The 17,354-nt window shown below is 38.2% G+C and overlaps 2 protein-coding genes across 2 annotated transcripts; both read left to right on the top strand.

Annotated features, from left to right (window-relative positions):
* The first annotated feature begins 458 nt into the window (after nt 1-458).
* On the top strand, nt 459-3,014 carry LOC139877352 (uncharacterized). The gene is made up of 2 exons (XM_071864776.1): nt 459-2,329; nt 2,886-3,014. The coding sequence occupies exon 1, from the start codon at nt 464-466 to the stop codon at nt 2,276-2,278; it is 1,815 nt and encodes a 604-aa protein (XP_071720877.1). The 5' UTR covers nt 459-463; the 3' UTR covers nt 2,279-2,329; nt 2,886-3,014.
* Nucleotides 3,015-12,638: 9,624 nt separating this feature from the next.
* LOC139875480 (uncharacterized) lies at nt 12,639-16,667 on the top strand. Its single transcript, XM_071862817.1, has 6 exons — nt 12,639-12,715; nt 12,838-12,978; nt 15,772-15,859; nt 15,950-16,039; nt 16,128-16,172; nt 16,641-16,667. Exons 1-6 carry the CDS (start codon nt 12,639-12,641, stop codon nt 16,665-16,667), a joined length of 468 nt encoding a protein of 155 aa, XP_071718918.1.
* The last annotated feature ends 687 nt before the right edge of the window (nt 16,668-17,354 follow it).

Genomic DNA, 17,354 nt, shown 5'->3' with positions numbered 1-17,354 from the left:
ACTTCTCAAAAAACGCTAAACACCTCGGGCTATCTTCAATACATATACATACACTTATAATAAACAACCCAAACTATCTACATCATATCGATAGTGATGTTTCCATTTTTTACACAATCTTGGTGACGTTAAAAATGCATATGCCATTAGGTATACTAGGTACTAACGACGTGTACCCAAAAACACCTGTAGCAAAGCGTTTTTATTTCTATAAATACATAACACTACGTCGAAAGGCACCGCGACATCGCGCGAGCCACTTTTCTAATTCGTATTATTGAGTGTGTAAATTTGCTTTTAAAAAAGAAAAAAAAAAAAAAAAAAAAAAAGGGAACTACTCAAAATGAAAACGTGAATATTGTGGGGGGAAAATGGGAATAAGCGAGGGAGTATTATTTTGTTTTTGGAGTATATATAAGATTAAATAATAATGTGAGATTAGAGAGTATCGAGGTAAGGAAAAATGGAGAAGGAAAAGGTTAAAGAACAGCTACGAGAAATGGGTTTCTCCGATGACATTGTTTCTCAAGCTCTTTCTGCTACCAATGTCTTTTCCGTTTCCGATGCTACTAACTGGATTTTCTCCCGCCCCCAAATCCCTTCATTTCCCATTCACCCCAAAATTAATCATTTGTTTCGTTTCCCCAAATCTCCATCAACTAAATCACCGCAAGTCAAAAAACAACCACCGCCACCACAAGCCAAGAAACAATCACCGGCACCGGTAGTCATGAAACAACCACCATCACCACCGGAAGTCAAGAAACAATCGCCGGCACCGGAAGTCCAAAAAACCCCACCGGCACCGGAAGCACCACCGGAAGTTAAAAAAAGAAAGCGTGAAGAAAAACCCCTTGCTGAACGAATGCGGCCCCACACGATCGACCAAATTGTAGGTCAAGACCATCTCCTGTCGGGTAAATCCTCTTTTATTAGGTCTGCTATTGAGTCTAATCGCTTACCATCCTTCATCCTGTGGGGCCCACCTGGTACCGGTAAGACCACCATCGCCCGTTCCATTGTTAATTCCTGTTCTTCCACTTGCTCCTCTTATCGCTTTGTTTCTCTCTCTGCTGTAACTGCTGGTGTTAAAGATGTTAGGGATGTTGTTGATGAAGCCAAAAAACATAATAATAATAATAATAAAACTAGCACTAGTAGTAACATCTTTAAGATTAATAATAATAATACCAACAACAATAATAGAATTAGAACTGTGCTGTTCGTAGATGAGATTCATAGGTTTAACAAGTCCCAACTGGATTCATTTCTTCCTGTAATTGAGGATGGTACTATTATCTTCATCGGTGCTACTACTGAAAACCCTTCTTTTAATCTCACAACCTCCTTGCTATCTCGTTGTACAGTCCTAACCCTAAATCCCCTTCAACCACACCATATTGTCACCATCCTTAAACGTGCTATCGATGATCCCGACAATGGTCTGGTCCATAGTGTAACAAAATTCCCTACCATTCAAGTGACTGATCAAGTGGTTGAATATATATCGCAACAGTGCGATGGAGATGGGAGAGTCGCACTCAACGCCCTTGAAATTTCAGCCGTCACTGCTGCAGCCGCCCGCGTAGGTGGCGGCGGCGGTGATCATGATGATACTAGTAGTATTCTCGTTGTTACTTTTGATGATGCAAAACAAGCGTTGCAAAGCAAGCATCTTTGTTACGATAAGAATGGGGAACAACATTACAATCTCATCAGTGCACTCCACAAGTCAATGAGAGGTAGTGATGCAGATGCTTCGATTTATTGGCTGACGAGGATGTTGGAAGGCGGGGAACAGCCTCTGTACATTGCACGCCGACTAATACAATTTTCTAGTGAAGACGTTGGATTAGCGGACCCAACAGCTCTCACACAAGCTGTTTCTTGCTATCAAGCTTGCCATTTTCTTGGGTTGCCAGAATGTAGTATCAACTTAGCCCAATGTGTTGTGTATCTTGCACTTGCTCCTAAATCAGTAGCTGTTTATAAAGCACTCGAGGCTGCGAAAAAGGCTGTGAGAGATTCGGTTGGACAAAATGAAGGTGTGCCTTTGCATCTCAGAAATGCACCTACTAAGTTGATGAAACAAGTCGGATATGGAAAAGGTTATATGTATCCTCCTCATAATCCTTCTGCTGCTGCTCTTCAGTCGTATTTTCCGGATTCACTTCGAGGTTCTAAATTTCTCGACTGGCCAGACACTCATGACGCCCCTGCTGCTGCTGCTGCTGCTGCTGCTGCTGCTGCTGCTGATGATGATGATGATGGCATATAACGTAAAAATGACTACTTAGATGACTCATGACTGTTCCTTAATACAGTAGTAGTAAGTATGCTTTGTTTTGTTTCATCTGTTTTGGGTGATGTTTTTTGTTTGAAGCTGCAAATTACTTATCTGAAAGTTTTAATTTGCGTATTAAGGATGGAAAGTGAAGTAATGTATCTATTTTGATGTTTATGTATTTTCAATGACTTTAAGAATCTTGACTTTGTCTTTGTTGCTGCATTGCATTAATAGACGATCTTCATCCAACTAACCATATACATACATACATACATACATACATACATACATACATACATACATACATACATACATACATACATACATACATACATACATACATACCTTGGTAGACTTTTTAGTTCCATGAAAATAAGACTCCGTAATATGTTTTTATTGACGCTTTACGTCCAATTTGGTCATGTAAACTAGGTCCATAACTTGGTTCCATAAATTTGCAAACGAACAAAACAATAAAGTAAAGGAAAACGGAAGCAGTTTCTAAAATAATTATTTAACAACACTTTAGATCTGATTTTTGTTGCACCAACAATCTGAGGATTAAAGCTAAAACTTATATTCTTACGTGATTTGGTAGAAACAAGGTGAGCGACCCACTGGCCACTGCACGTTGCCGCAGGTTTTCCTTTGTTTGCAGTAATGTGTTTCGACGAGATGTTTACGTGATTTGGTAGAAACAAGGTGAGGGAACCACCAGCCACGGTGCCGCGGGTTTACCTTTGTTTGCGGTAATGTGTTTTCACTAAATATTTGTTGTATTCGTTTGACCTTAACAACAATTGTGTGTGGATGCACATAATTGCATCTTATAATTTAGTACTAGTAATTTAGTACTAGTGTATAACCCGCAAATTCGCGAGACTTAAACATAAAAATGTTAAATCGAATATATTCTATAAAGAATATACATGAATAAAGTGCAAACAAACTTCAAATACAATATATGATACATATACATATAATTGTAATTGTAAATGATATTAAAAAGACTGCAACAATCTAGGCACATCAAACAGCAGTGACAAAAGACTGAAAGAGGCAACCGTATCAGATAGTTTCGATCCATACTAAAGCAATTGGTGTGCTCAACGTATTCATGTACAACTTTTTATCGCTGATTTGAATATAAAGCTTTTCAATTACCTGCATTAGAATTGCATCGCACCACTTATATTTGAATAAATGTTAAATTAAACCCATAAATAACCTTCTTAATAGCGTAATGTTGTACAAGACAACTTTAGTACCTTCTAAAACATATACGTAGTTTATAATGTGATAGGTTCAAATGTTTAAACATGCTAAACGGGTTTAAAGTTGCTGAATCGATGTGTACTCACACTGTTGCAGAACGCATAACATGTCAAAACAACACATCTTGCGGGAGCTGGAATTGATCCCGACCACCTAGGGGTCGAGCACTTAATGAACTATCCGAACTAACCCACTTAATTTCTTCTTATGTTTTATTAGACAGGTTAGATTTTTGGCAATGGACACTTGACGCTTCCGGAATATTCACTACAAAAGCTCTTGCAACAATCATCGACAACCTAAAACTTGCTCAACCCACATCTAATAGAAAGACAAGTCTAAATAAAAGCCTGCCTAAAAAATGGGTCGTATTCCAACAAGATCGGAACTCGACAAACGTGGTGTTGATCTAGATTCGATACTATGCCCCCTATGCAATGCACACATCGAAACTGTCGATCACATACTATTTCAATGTCCCTTGACCTCAATGTAACAACCCAAACCATACCGCGTATAAAACCCCGTTAAATTTCATGACAAAAAATTTTTTTTTGCTGACTGACCCATTTGCGCGGCGCGCCGACAGGTTGCGCGGCGCGCAGAACCTGTCTGGCAGCCCGCTGTCCCGTTTTACTTAAAATGCCAAAATGTTTGACCCGTTCCCGACGTTTTTAGCCAAAACGCTTTTAACCATGAATTCATACATATAAAACTAACACGTTTAATTAATAAAATTAAGTTTACGAAGCGGGTCCCACATCGACCCATTTTACCACCTTAAGTACCAAAATACAATTTTCGACTTTAAGACTTTAATACAACACAAAGCCGAGCATGGCGATCGGGGATACGCTACCCAATCCTAAACGATCCAAAAGCAAGTCTCTAAAGCAAGCTATGAAAGTCTTCTAGTCCTCGCACTTACCCGAGCCACTGTCCGCATGAAATCTATAAAAATAATCAACAACGAGAGGGTAAGCTAGTGCTTAGTGAATGATAATATACTACATACATATATATGTATAAAATGAATACGCCACACAAAACAATTACCGCATACCGAAGCATCCAAGTATAAAGCGTCTACACTAAGCATACCGTACGATCTAAGCAACGAGCATTACAACCATGCTCCTTCCCTAACATCGGGAAAACTCAACCAGTCTCGTACCGAGATATAACTCCCTTAGCGTACTATTACCGAGTACAACGCTAAAAGCAACCAAGTCTCAACCTAAGGTCAACAACCCGAAACGATGAAACCGAACCAAACGAATCCTTACGGATATCACCTAATCATTAAACATCCCTTGTAGTGCGCAATACGACCAATACGCAACTACCGTAACAATACAATCCAACGGTTAGAAACCGATAGCGCCCAAAACGGCTATGGGAACGCAAATCCCAAGGGGTACGAAATCATCTATCGTCACACCCGTAACAAACATGTGAGCGAAATACGGCTATCGCACCACTAATCATACCACATGGTCCTCACGACCCCACCATCGACGCATAAAACGACCGATAGTTCCCACAACATGGTCCTTACAACCCCACCATTGGTGTATCAAACAACCAATAGATTACAACTCAACATGGCCGAAACAACCCGAGCCAAAATACATATGGAGGATGGTCGAAACAACCCGAACCTTAGTGAATTCGCACAACCCGAAATCCACCAACCCAATCCATATATCTCACAACGAAATGACCGCACAACCCGAGTCATCGTGAATACGCGCAAACCGATATTCACTACCACCGCCACATAGTATAACCGAGGATGGCCGTACAACCCGAGCCTTAGTGAATCCGAACCACCCGACATTCACTACCTCAAACTATGAGCCCAACCAACAGGGACAATCGTACTACCCGAAATATTGTGAATACGAACAACCCGATATTCACGTCCCACAACACAACTCTCTTGATGAAGTCAGCGGACCCCGAAGGTCATGCTCCACCAATCTCAATACCGGATGAAGTCAGCGGACCCGAAGATCATGCTTCACCGATCTCAACACCACGCTCATGACGAAGTCAGCGGACCCTAAAGATCATGCTCCATCAATCACGTACTCCCATGATGAAGTCAGCGGACCCTAAAGATCATGCTCCATCACGTAACCATACTATAATGAAGTCAGCGGACCCGAAAGTCATGCTTCATTAATCCACAATACTACGATGAAGTCAGCGGACCCCGAAGGTCATGCTTCATCAACCACATACCATAATCGAGCAAGAACCACCTATATCAAACATAGGTACCGAACAAGAATTCTCCAAAAGAGAACCCGACACACACCTTCCTTAACCGAAGGATTTCACCTTGCTCACCAAACACGACCATTATCTCTCAACGAGGTTTACCACATTACCACCTCGGTGGTAATTCCAATCTAAACCATAAGTACAATTTATCCGAAATCGTACTCTACCACAAATCGACCAAAACTAGGTCTCGACAAAGTGTCCGGATCTACCAAAAGCATCATCCGAAATATCACACTAAAACTTCCTCGTGCGGGAGTGCGACTCCCCCACTTGGAACCACGTTCCTATATCACAACTCGTACACCCGTACGATGCTACCAAAGGTAGACTTTACCAACAATTGGGTACACACGACCCATCACCACACCTTGCTCTAATCTTGAGCACGCGAAGGATTTCAATCAATCCTTAAACACTTCGAACGAAAAGTGTATCACGATTACACAAACCATACCCTCGCAATTATCCAATTGCTTTAGTTTGTCAAGTTTCACCTAGTCACTCATGTACCTAAGGGTTTCTCCCGGGACCCTAAGTACAATGTAACCACAACACAATCGGAGTCGACACCACGCTAGTAGGTATAAAAGAGGCACCTAATGTCGCGTCATAAAGACTCCATTACCAACACACATCGAGATTTTAAACACTCGATCTCAAAGGTTCCAATCACCCGACGAACCCCATGGTTCATCACTTCAACACCAAAAGCGAACACGTGCTAAACAATCGAACACCAAAACCATTTCCGTGGCTTGGTAGTAACATTCCCCAAATACTAAGGAATGCTTGGTTACACCAAGTCTTACGCCCTTCGTCCAACAATCAAACATCACCATAGGGTACTTCCGTTAGGAACGTCACCCTTAACCATAACATGCAAATCACTATGCAATTAACAAGTCCGAACATAAACGCCACATAAATAAATATTCAAAGACATATTTATCAAAACGAAACGTACCTCAACGTCTCCTTGCGGCATTCGCCGCCGCCAACTCGGGACAATCCGGCTTGCGATGTCCCTCTTTATGACAATAGTATCACATTCCGCCTTCACTTCTCGGCATCGTGCATTCCCACAACTTGTGACCCCTAACGCCACAATTGAAACATCTAGGCGCACGAGATTCCACCGCGCCCTTTACCACTTTACTCGTACTCGCACTCGGACCCTTAGTCCTCTTACTCGGAGCACCATAAGAAACAACCCTTCCCTCACTTGAAGGTTCGTCCTTTTTCGATCGTGTATAAGACTCGAAACCTCTAGCCACCGCAAATAACTCCGCAAACGACTTCGCGTAACCCCGGCTAATTTTGCTTTTCAAGTCATCGCTCAAAGTTCGATAGAAATCCTCCATCAACAAACGATCGTTCCCCAAATATTCCGGGCAAAAACGAGCCTTCGACATAAAAGTCGTCTTTAAAGTATTCAAGTCCATAGAACCCTGTTGCAAATTTCGCAACTCACAACGCAATTCCGATAAATCGGCTGAAGTTCGGAATTCCTCGAAGAATTCCTCCTTAAATTCGTCCCATGATAATGCCATAAACGTCTCACCACCGACAAGATCAATCTTGCCATCCAACCAATCCTTCGACCTACCCCGCAACAAACTAGTAGCGAGTCTCGTCTTTTTCTCGGGAGGGCATTCCATAGTACGAAAACACCCTTCGACATCCGAAACCCAAGTCGTACTCACCAAAGGATCCGGTTTCCCATCATACATCGGGGGTCTAGTCCTCATGAAGCTCTTAAGACAACGCTCCATTTCACCCCTATTTTGAAATTCGGAATACTTCCCATCCATTTCTTCTCGAAACGCTCTCATTTGCTCCGCAACGGCGGCCGCAACTCTAGCGTTAAATTCCGTGTCATTCGTCTCGGTCTCGTTTCGCGTCGTCATTCTAAAGAATGCAAAACGATTAGTCCACGCACGTATAAAACGACACGCACAACACCACCCCATCTTGCTAAACACTCGTCGTACATCACTTGTTAGACACGATTTGCACCCGTAATAAGGTCTGCAAGTTCTTATTACGCACGCACGCCGCATCGACTCGTTAGTACAACGACCGCCTCGCTCGATGCTATAAACAAACACAAACAAAATTCTACGCGACAGAAGCACACGCGAGATTTACACCACAACACAAATAATATATTAATAATATCCGCATTACTAATATAAATGTTAGTCGACCTATAAACAAGGCACTAACTAAACCCGTTCCTGACCCGTAATCCTACAAGTCCCGCAATAAATTACGCGCACACAAAAGTCTAAGTCTAGGCACCTATCTCAAGTCACCTAAATCCCTTAGACCAGGCTCTGATACCACTTGTAACAACCCAAACCATACCGCGTATAAAACCCCGTTAAATTTCATGACAAAAATTTTTTTTTTGCTGACTGACCCATTTGCGCGGCGCGCCGACAGGTTGCGCGGCGCGCAGAACCTGTCTGGCAGCCCGCTGTCCCGTTTTACTTAAAATGCCAAAATGTTTGACCCGTTCCCGACGTTTTTAGCCAAAACGCTTTTAACCATGAATTCATACATATAAAACTAACACGTTTAATTAATAAAATTAAGTTTACGAAGCGGGTCCCACATCGACCCATTTTACCACCTTAAGTACCAAAATACAATTTTCGACTTTAAGACTTTAATACAACACAAAGCCGAGCATGGCGATCGGGGATACGCTACCCAATCCTAAACGATCCAAAAGCAAGTCTCTAAAGCAAGCTATGAAAGTCTTCTAGTCCTCGCACTTACCCGAGCCACTGTCCGCATGAAATCTATAAAAATAATCAACAACGAGAGGGTAAGCTAGTGCTTAGTGAATGATAATATACTACATACATATATATGTATAAAATGAATACGCCACACAAAACAATTACCGCATACCGAAGCATCCAAGTATAAAGCGTCTACACTAAGCATACCGTACGATCTAAGCAACGAGCTAAAGATACAACACAAAAGATAGTCCACCAACGACAAAGTAAACATCGCCAAATAGCTACACCCGGAGGGTTAGCTACAACACAACAACACATTAATATATATATAACAATATAAACGAACAAGGTTAACCCCTTAACCTCAAACACACGAACATTGGCCGAACAACCAGAGCCTTGTGAATTCGCACAACCCGAAATTCACTTCTCAACCATAAGATGACCGAACAACCCGAGTCATCATGAATCCGCACTACCCGAGGTTCATTACCTCCAATAAGGTGACCGAACAACCCGAGTCACCATGAATCCGCACTACCCGAGATTCATTTCACAATACTAAAACCCACGGTCACGGGATTATAAAATCCACCACACAACCATATCAACCCTTCGCCATTAGGGTTATAACAACCAAATCACAACCAAGTGTGATAACGTGCACACAAACGTGTACTTCGCCAAAGATGGTCAACCAAGACGCACAAACGTGCCAATTGGACTCATACACAAGTCCTTCAAATCCACCTATATGTGAAGTGAGCTCTATAACCGAGAATCACCTCACCCGACCCGCACCCATCCTACACATACATATGCATATAGGATATTATCACTCACCTTGAAGTCTTGAAGAAGCTTCCAAGTGAATCCGCAACTTGCCAATGGAAGATACCTATTCCATTATCACAATTACAACAATACAATTAGGATGGATTTATAAACCACCCAATTCGACCCTTAGTGCAAATTCGACCCAAATGCACTTCCAAGTACAAACCGCGCCCAAAACTAATCAATAATCACTAACACGAGTGAGAATTGTCCTAATACATCCATTAAACCCGAACACAAGTGCCAAACACGTGTCATACCCATTTTGACACTTAAACCCTAATTTTGACCCATAAAGGTCAAAATCTCATCCTTTACAAGTTTTGACACCAAAACACATTTAACTTGGTTTAATACTTCAACTTAATCCATTTTAAGTTTACAAACCTCATTAAATCGCCAAATGGGTCATAATCACCACCAAACCCTAATTTGACCCAAAGTCACAACTAGTCAACCAAATTACCCTAAATGGGTTTCAACACTTCCATAATCACCTACTTAAGTGATTAAACTCAAATTAAAGTTCTAAACATGGCCAATTAGTTCGCCAACTCAAAATCCACCAACAATTAACAACAAACCCGATTACTAGCTTCACTAAACCCATTTCATCACATAAAAGGGTTTTACAACTAATTAACTCAAAACCCTAACTTGAATATCAAATTAAATAATTGAAATTCGGAGTTTGAGCTTACCAATACTATCACCGTGTAGCCGAGAACGAAAGGAACAACTTTAAAACCCGAGACTTTGAACGATTCGAGCTTCTTCTTCACCAAAACCTCCAATCTCTCTCTAAATATCTCTCTCTCTCTCTAGATATTTGGAAGGGATGAATGGACATGAAAAATGATCCAAAACTGATCCAAAGTAGCTAATATGGCACACAAATCCGGCCCCATGTGATTTTACCCTTTTACCCCTCATTTAATTAAATAAAAACAAGGGAGTTCTGTCAGCGCCATTTTGCGCGGCGCGCACCAGAACCGCGCGGCGCGCAACAGGCCAGTTCCAGCTTCTTTTGCCTTTTAACTAATACAAATAGCCAACGCAACCAAAACCCGAATGTTATAAGTACATAAGTACGTAATATAAATATTTGGGTCTTACACTCAAACAATTGGACACTAGTTTTAAAATAGTGGAATCAACAACAACTTACCATCGCTAACAAGGAAGAAGCTCTCACATCCATGCAACCTTTTACAAATAATTCACTTGGATCCAATATTTAGCAAGCAACCAAGTGGACTTGCACGTATCTAATATGGAAACATCGAAATCTAAAGGTTTTTAGTAAAAAGAAATGGATCCCCGCCAGTATCCTATCCGAAATTCAAACTCAAAGTTTCGGATGGATATCCAAATATTGCAAAAAATCATCTCTCGAATGGCACCAATGGTTGATCAACCCATCTTCATATGCTTGCTCATCTTACCTTAGAACGGGGGCGGCTAAGTTGCTCCACTTTGAAATCGACACTCCTTTGTCGTGCCTTTATGTTTTGATGGTCTATTTTCATTGAATTTAGTTATAAAGAGTAATTAATAAATTAAATATTATATTTTATGTTAAATTTCTAAAATTAAAAGGGACGTAATTGAAAATTTTAATGATTTTTTAATAGTTATTTAAAGTAAGAGACAATAACTTTAGAATAAACAAAAAAATAGTGAGGTGAATAATTTTTTGAAATGAAGGGTGTATTTGTTTAAGATAACATATTGTATTGTGATAGTATAACATGACATAATTGTTAATATAGTGAATTTATTTAGAGTACTATAAGGTGCAAACAAATTAATTTGCCAAAAAAACAAGAAAACGTTACCATTTAGGGGTGAGCATGGGGCGGTTGAGGGCGGTTAATGACAACACCCGCCCTTTAACCGAAACTTTGGTTAATTAAGATTCTTGTTCGATTCGGTTAACAACGGTTTGGTTAATTCGGTTAATACGGTCAATGTGTAGATATAAAGTGGTTAATTCGGTTAACCATTCACAAGAAATGAAAATTTAATGAGTTTGGACAACGAATAACGATATATACAGTTTTAATTTTAATGACACTAATTAAGAAATATATTGTATAAAGAGATATACCCCAAACAAAAAAAAGTTCACATAGATGGAAAACGCCAAATATTCAAGTTAAATTTAACCAAATTATGGTTTAAATACTATTGTATATACATCTCTTATGCTATAATATATCATTACGACGTAACATATCAAATGTTAATGACATTGTAAACATACTCTAATGAAATCCTAATCATGAATTGGGTTGTCACGTTTTTTAAGGTCAGTCGACGAGAGAAAAAATATTTTCTTTTTAATCCTCAGATATAAAGACAAAAGACTTATGAAGTGGTACAATTCATAAAAATATATAACTCAGATTCTTCTCACAATTTTATTATTTGACTATTATTCAAAATTTTATTTATATTATATACGTAGTATACAATTTTCACATATTGCTCCGTAATTATTATAAAACCAACTTGTATTAGTAGTATAATGGTGCGGTGCGGTTAAATCGGGGTGTATAATCTATATTTTCGTAACCACCCCATAAAATTCGGTTAATTAAAAAAACGTTAACCATAACCGCGGTTATACGTTCGGTGTGGTTAATTCGGTTCGGTTTTAACGGTTAAAACGATTATGGTTCAGTTAATTCAGTTTTCTGCTCAGCCCTATTACCATTTACAATACGGGAGGTGATTCTCACACACCACTTTTTGATTCGTGTACAATTTTGGCTTATAAATTTACAGCTATGCCCTTAAAGAGTTGAATTTATATTATTATTAAGGGTTAAACAGATAGATAATTAAGTATAAATGAATTAAAAAGTGGTGTCCGAAAATCATCTCCCTTTACAATAACTTTTTAACTTCAAAAGTGAAAATTCAAATTCACCTTCCGGCTTAAAAGAAAATTTTACTGCGTATAAACATACAAAAAGGAAAATACAAAAAGGGGGAAAATTTACTTTTAAACCATAAAATACAAAAAGGGGGAAAATTCACCCTCCAAAAAGAGGGAAAATTCACCCTCCGCACCCTGCCAACTATCATTTCATTATACCGTTAAAACCCTAAAAGACAAAAAGGGGGAAAATTTACTGCAAGTATAAACATATCCATACCCAGAAGCTTAAAAGGAAAATAAAATTAAAATGGTGCATGAATCAAAAGGTCGAAAAAGAATCAGTGCATTGCGTCGTGCACCTGATGGTAGTGCATTTCAGTTTTGGTATTCATTATTTATCCCCTTTTATTTCTCTAATTTTTTATGTAGATATATTAGAATTTTATGTTTATATATTTATGTATGTATTTTGATGTGTGTGTTATATAATAAAATTGTCGTTGTAGTGAAAAATGTGGTGTATCAGTAGCAGTTGCATTGGTGGATATGCATGAATGCGATTCTAAAAATATAAAGAAATTGAAAGGGGACTCACAACTAGAACAGAGGTTTCGTGATCAACCCAGATCAGAATTTCGATTTTTCATGTAATATATTCTTTCATCCATCATAATATATATATATATATATATATATATATATATATATATATATATATATATATATATTTGTGTGTGTGTGTTTGTGTTTGCTAATTGTAGCTTTTATCCATCCTTTGAAATTTTTTTGTTGAAAAGTTAGTTGTCAGTTACTCATATTAAAGTACTACTTTTGAGAAATTCAGACGATTTTTGACAAAATGTGTGGGTGGGTTTTTTTGTTCCTTATACTGCTTTGTTCCGGATACATGCTAAAACTACTGATTTTTGTTAACCATATGTTCTTTTTTAGCATTTATTTTTCAATAGAAATGATTTCTTTAATGAAAAGTTAAACTGTATCCTTTTTTATGATAAAATTGTTACCAAAGTTTTAATTTTGAAAGCAAATAGATGATGATCTTTTTCTATGGTGAAGTCTGAAGTGTGATTTTACCTTTAAAGTCTTTAAGCAAATAGAGTTGCCATATGGGCATAGTTATAAGGATTTTAGGCTTTCTTCCCACTTGTTTGATCACACACCCTTTTGGTTTTGATTATTTAAAAAAGCATGAGCAGTTATATATATCAGCAATAATATCAAACACCCCCTAATAGTTCATCTCTCAGAGTGCTCCAACCATGACACAATGTCTTCCAGGACTAACCAACCATTCAGCGCCACATCAGCACCTCCATCTCACTTCCTTCCCAGGACTAAACACTCCCAACAAAGACACTCCTCCTTCCATTTTTTTTTATTTTTAAATTATTTTATATTATCAAATAATTATTAATATTTATATTTATATGATAAATTAAAAATAACAAACATAAAACTACCATTTCATTAAAATTAAAAAAATACAATAATTAAAATTTAAAACATTACGACAATTTAAAATTAAAAGATTACGACAATTAAAAAAAAATACTAGAAAGCTAAATAATCAAACTACTCCTCGTCGTCGTCGTTCATGTTTTGCAATTTCTTCGCATATTTTTTTCTTAATTTTGTCTCGAGCAAGCATTAGCATTTCGTATTCATCGGGAGGCAAATCTCGTGACACCGGTTTGGAAAGAAGCTTCAACCCTTTAAACATAGTCCGCATGTTGCTATCATCTTTTAGCTTTTTCATGGTTTGATTCGCCACATCTTGTGAAGCTTGGACCGATTGAGCAATTTTAAAGCGAGCTTCTTCGGAAGACATACGGCTCACGGCATCGGATGAGTAAGAGTCCCTTTGACTTTTAGCTCGACTTGGAGGACGTCGGATTGGGTCGGTATCCTTTAACAAATTTTCCATTTGGGTTGGGTCGGGGTGCATGCTTGTGTTCGGGTTGGAACTTCCCTCGGTTTGATCATTAATTGGTATATGATCGGGTTCTTTTCGTTTGTTGCTACTCGAAATACTTTCGCCTTCTAAAAACTTCGGGCAATTGCTTAACACTCGCCACGCATCCTCAAACGCAAAGTGTCGTCCCTTTGTTTGCGCTTTGAAAGCCATTCGTGCCGAGGACATAATGTCGTCATTATTACAACCACTTTCCCACATTCTCTCGTATTTGTTGTAAATACCGATCCATATCTTGACATCCCTTTGCATTTTCGACCATTTTCCACTTATTTGATCCGGACGTCTTTTCACCGGGACAATCGAATTGTATTGTCTTCGAACTTCTCCCCAAAAAGAAGTATGACTTTGGTCGTTTCCGACACTCGGGTGTTCGGAAACATATACAAAACGCTTGGCTAAAATTTTTGTCTCCAAGTCGGTCCACGCGGTTTTCTGACACCTCACTTTCTTTTTCTACCACTTTTCCTTTTCCTTTTCCTTTTCCTTTCGGATCACTTTCGGGTTCGGGTTCGGGTTCGAGCTCGGGTTCGGATTCGGGTTCATTTTGGAGTGGTGTTTCGGGAACTTCTTCGTCGGACGATTCGTCACGGAGACTAGGATAATAAGGTGTTTGTTTCGTTTGTTGTTGGTTCGGGTAGATTTGAACGTTTTGAGATAGTTGGTTATGGTAGAGTGGAACATTTTGAGATTGTTGTTGATGGACGTTTCCGAACATACCCGCAAATGCATTAGTATTTGCAAAACGAGAAAACCCGGTAGTTTGTTGCGAGTTATCGAGTAGCATTTGCATCATATCTCGACTAACCGAATTTGAATCTTGAACTACCGGACGTTGTTTCGTTTTTCCTTTGTTTGGTGTTTTTTTGGAACTCATTTTTTTGGTGATAGATGTGAGAAAAAATATTAGAAATGGAGAAGTAAGATGAAAGTTGTGTGTAAAATGGGGTTGGAATGTTGAGTATAAATAGAGTAAAAAAAGAAAAAAATAAACAAAAACAAAAAAAAAAAAAAAAAAAAAAAAGAGCCGTTAGGAGCCGTTGGAGGTGAATGTATCCGTTGGTGGCTCTCAACGGGTCAAAAAACCGAATTTTTTTCGCCCTCAATTATGCTCAACAAAGTAATTCACCTGGACGAAAGAAGCTGGGCGGCTCCTGGGCGGGCCCTGGGCGGCTCTGGTGCCAACGGCGCCCAGGGTGGGCGGGGGTGGGCGGAGGTTGAGGACGATGCGTTGGGAGCACTCTCAGTAATTCCACAAGTTAGTACCATAGGCATAACTATGAACTATTGAAACTTTATGGTGTACAAAAAGGATGTTTATTTGAATCTAATATTATTATTATTATTTTGAGCTCTCGAGTTTTCATACAGAAAACGTTAAAAACAACATTGCTTAAATATAGATGTAATAGTGGTTACTGCTAATGTAGTATGTACTTGGTTGCAGGGAATCTTTTGCGTTGAATTGTAACATGGATGATTTACTTGAAATTGATCGGAAAGGGTTTGAAACATGGAAAAACATGTCTTCTGAGGTACCTTTTTCGAGTTGTGATTATTTGTTATTGGTTTCCTTGTGATCTTTGAATTGATATGGTTTTTAACCCATTTCCTTGTTGTTTTAGGAAAAATTAAAATACAAACTTCAAGCAAAGAAGGTGAATAATGCTTATTATCAACAACTAATGGAAGAAGAGGATCAAATGGTTTCGCGTGTAAGTTTTTTTAGTAAAATGATTCATAAATGAAATAACCTTCGTATTCAAATCATTAATCTTGATTTTTGATTTACTCTTTGCTAAGACTGACGAGGATGGAGATTCTGCTAAGGTTCGGAAATTTGAGGTGGTTTGTTTTTCTTTGTGCTTATGTCTTATTACCAACTTTTTATTAACTTTTTGAATCATTTTATTCGCTTTCTTACTGCAGATAATCTATTGTTAACCTTTCACAGATTTCTTGATGTGTTTTTATTTAATTACAGAATGGTGCTTGTTATGAGGTTGAATCTTATTATTCTTACTATTCTGATTAATTTGGTAAGAACTTTATTACTACCATTTTCTATGTTATTTAAAATCAAGCATATAATATGGTCCATGGTGTATTATTACAACCATACACAAGAACAACCTTTACGATCATTTTCTATGACACTGCTGCTGCACCATTGAGCCCATGTATGCATTTTTCAATGATCAGTTTTTCTGAGCCTGATGCATTGGGCTCATTGCCTTTGATGGGTTTAAAAGCTTGAACCAGTGAACAGTCTTTGTTGATCCGTTTGATTCACTGATTTTTACTACGGTTTAACAGGTGTTGCTCCTTGGTGGTGGTAATTGACTAATGGTGGAACTTGGATGGCACAGGCAAATCATTTTGGGCGCTGTATAGTAAAATATTTGGACTCTATGTAATTAAAGTGGCTTAATTTGGTCATTTTCAGTGTTTTTATGGCATTTCTGGAAAGAAAATTAATTTTTAAGTTTGTGGTAAGATATTTTGATTTTTTGAGATTGGTTGCTTCTCCTTTTAAAGCTAACATTTCTGCTTCATATATTTTAAAATGCCATGATATTAGATATTTACTTAAAATTGTGCTTGTCGTTTCTACTAAACGGAGTATAATTAATTATTAATTAATAAGTACTAAAAATGCCGCTGTAATTTGTTGTATTTGGGCGTTCTAGTTTCTTGCTAGAGCGTGTCCTTTTTTTTATTTTTTATTTTTTTAATTTTAAGCACTAAAATCAAAGCTGCTATTGTACTTGTCAAATTCCATAGATGAAGAGAAAATTGGTTAATCGTTCAGTTATTTCAATCAATCGTATAACAAAAAGCTAATTGTTTAATTATTTTTAGAAATAAAAATCTACTTTTATTTTGGTAAGAATTGTTACTACTATTCTTATAGGATTTAGTATAAACTAGTTAGCCGCGAATTCGCGAATTCTATGAAATGGTGATATTATAAAATAATAATTATCTATGATAACACAAATAATCAATTAAATAGTCCAAACATTCAAA

The sequence above is a fragment of the Rutidosis leptorrhynchoides genome, chromosome 11 (genome assembly GCF_046630445.1).
Source record: "Rutidosis leptorrhynchoides isolate AG116_Rl617_1_P2 chromosome 11, CSIRO_AGI_Rlap_v1, whole genome shotgun sequence".
In the NCBI taxonomy this organism is placed as follows: domain Eukaryota; kingdom Viridiplantae; phylum Streptophyta; class Magnoliopsida; order Asterales; family Asteraceae; genus Rutidosis; species Rutidosis leptorrhynchoides.
Note: the sequence above shows the minus strand (reverse complement) of the source record. Positions and strands in the feature narration are given on the sequence as shown.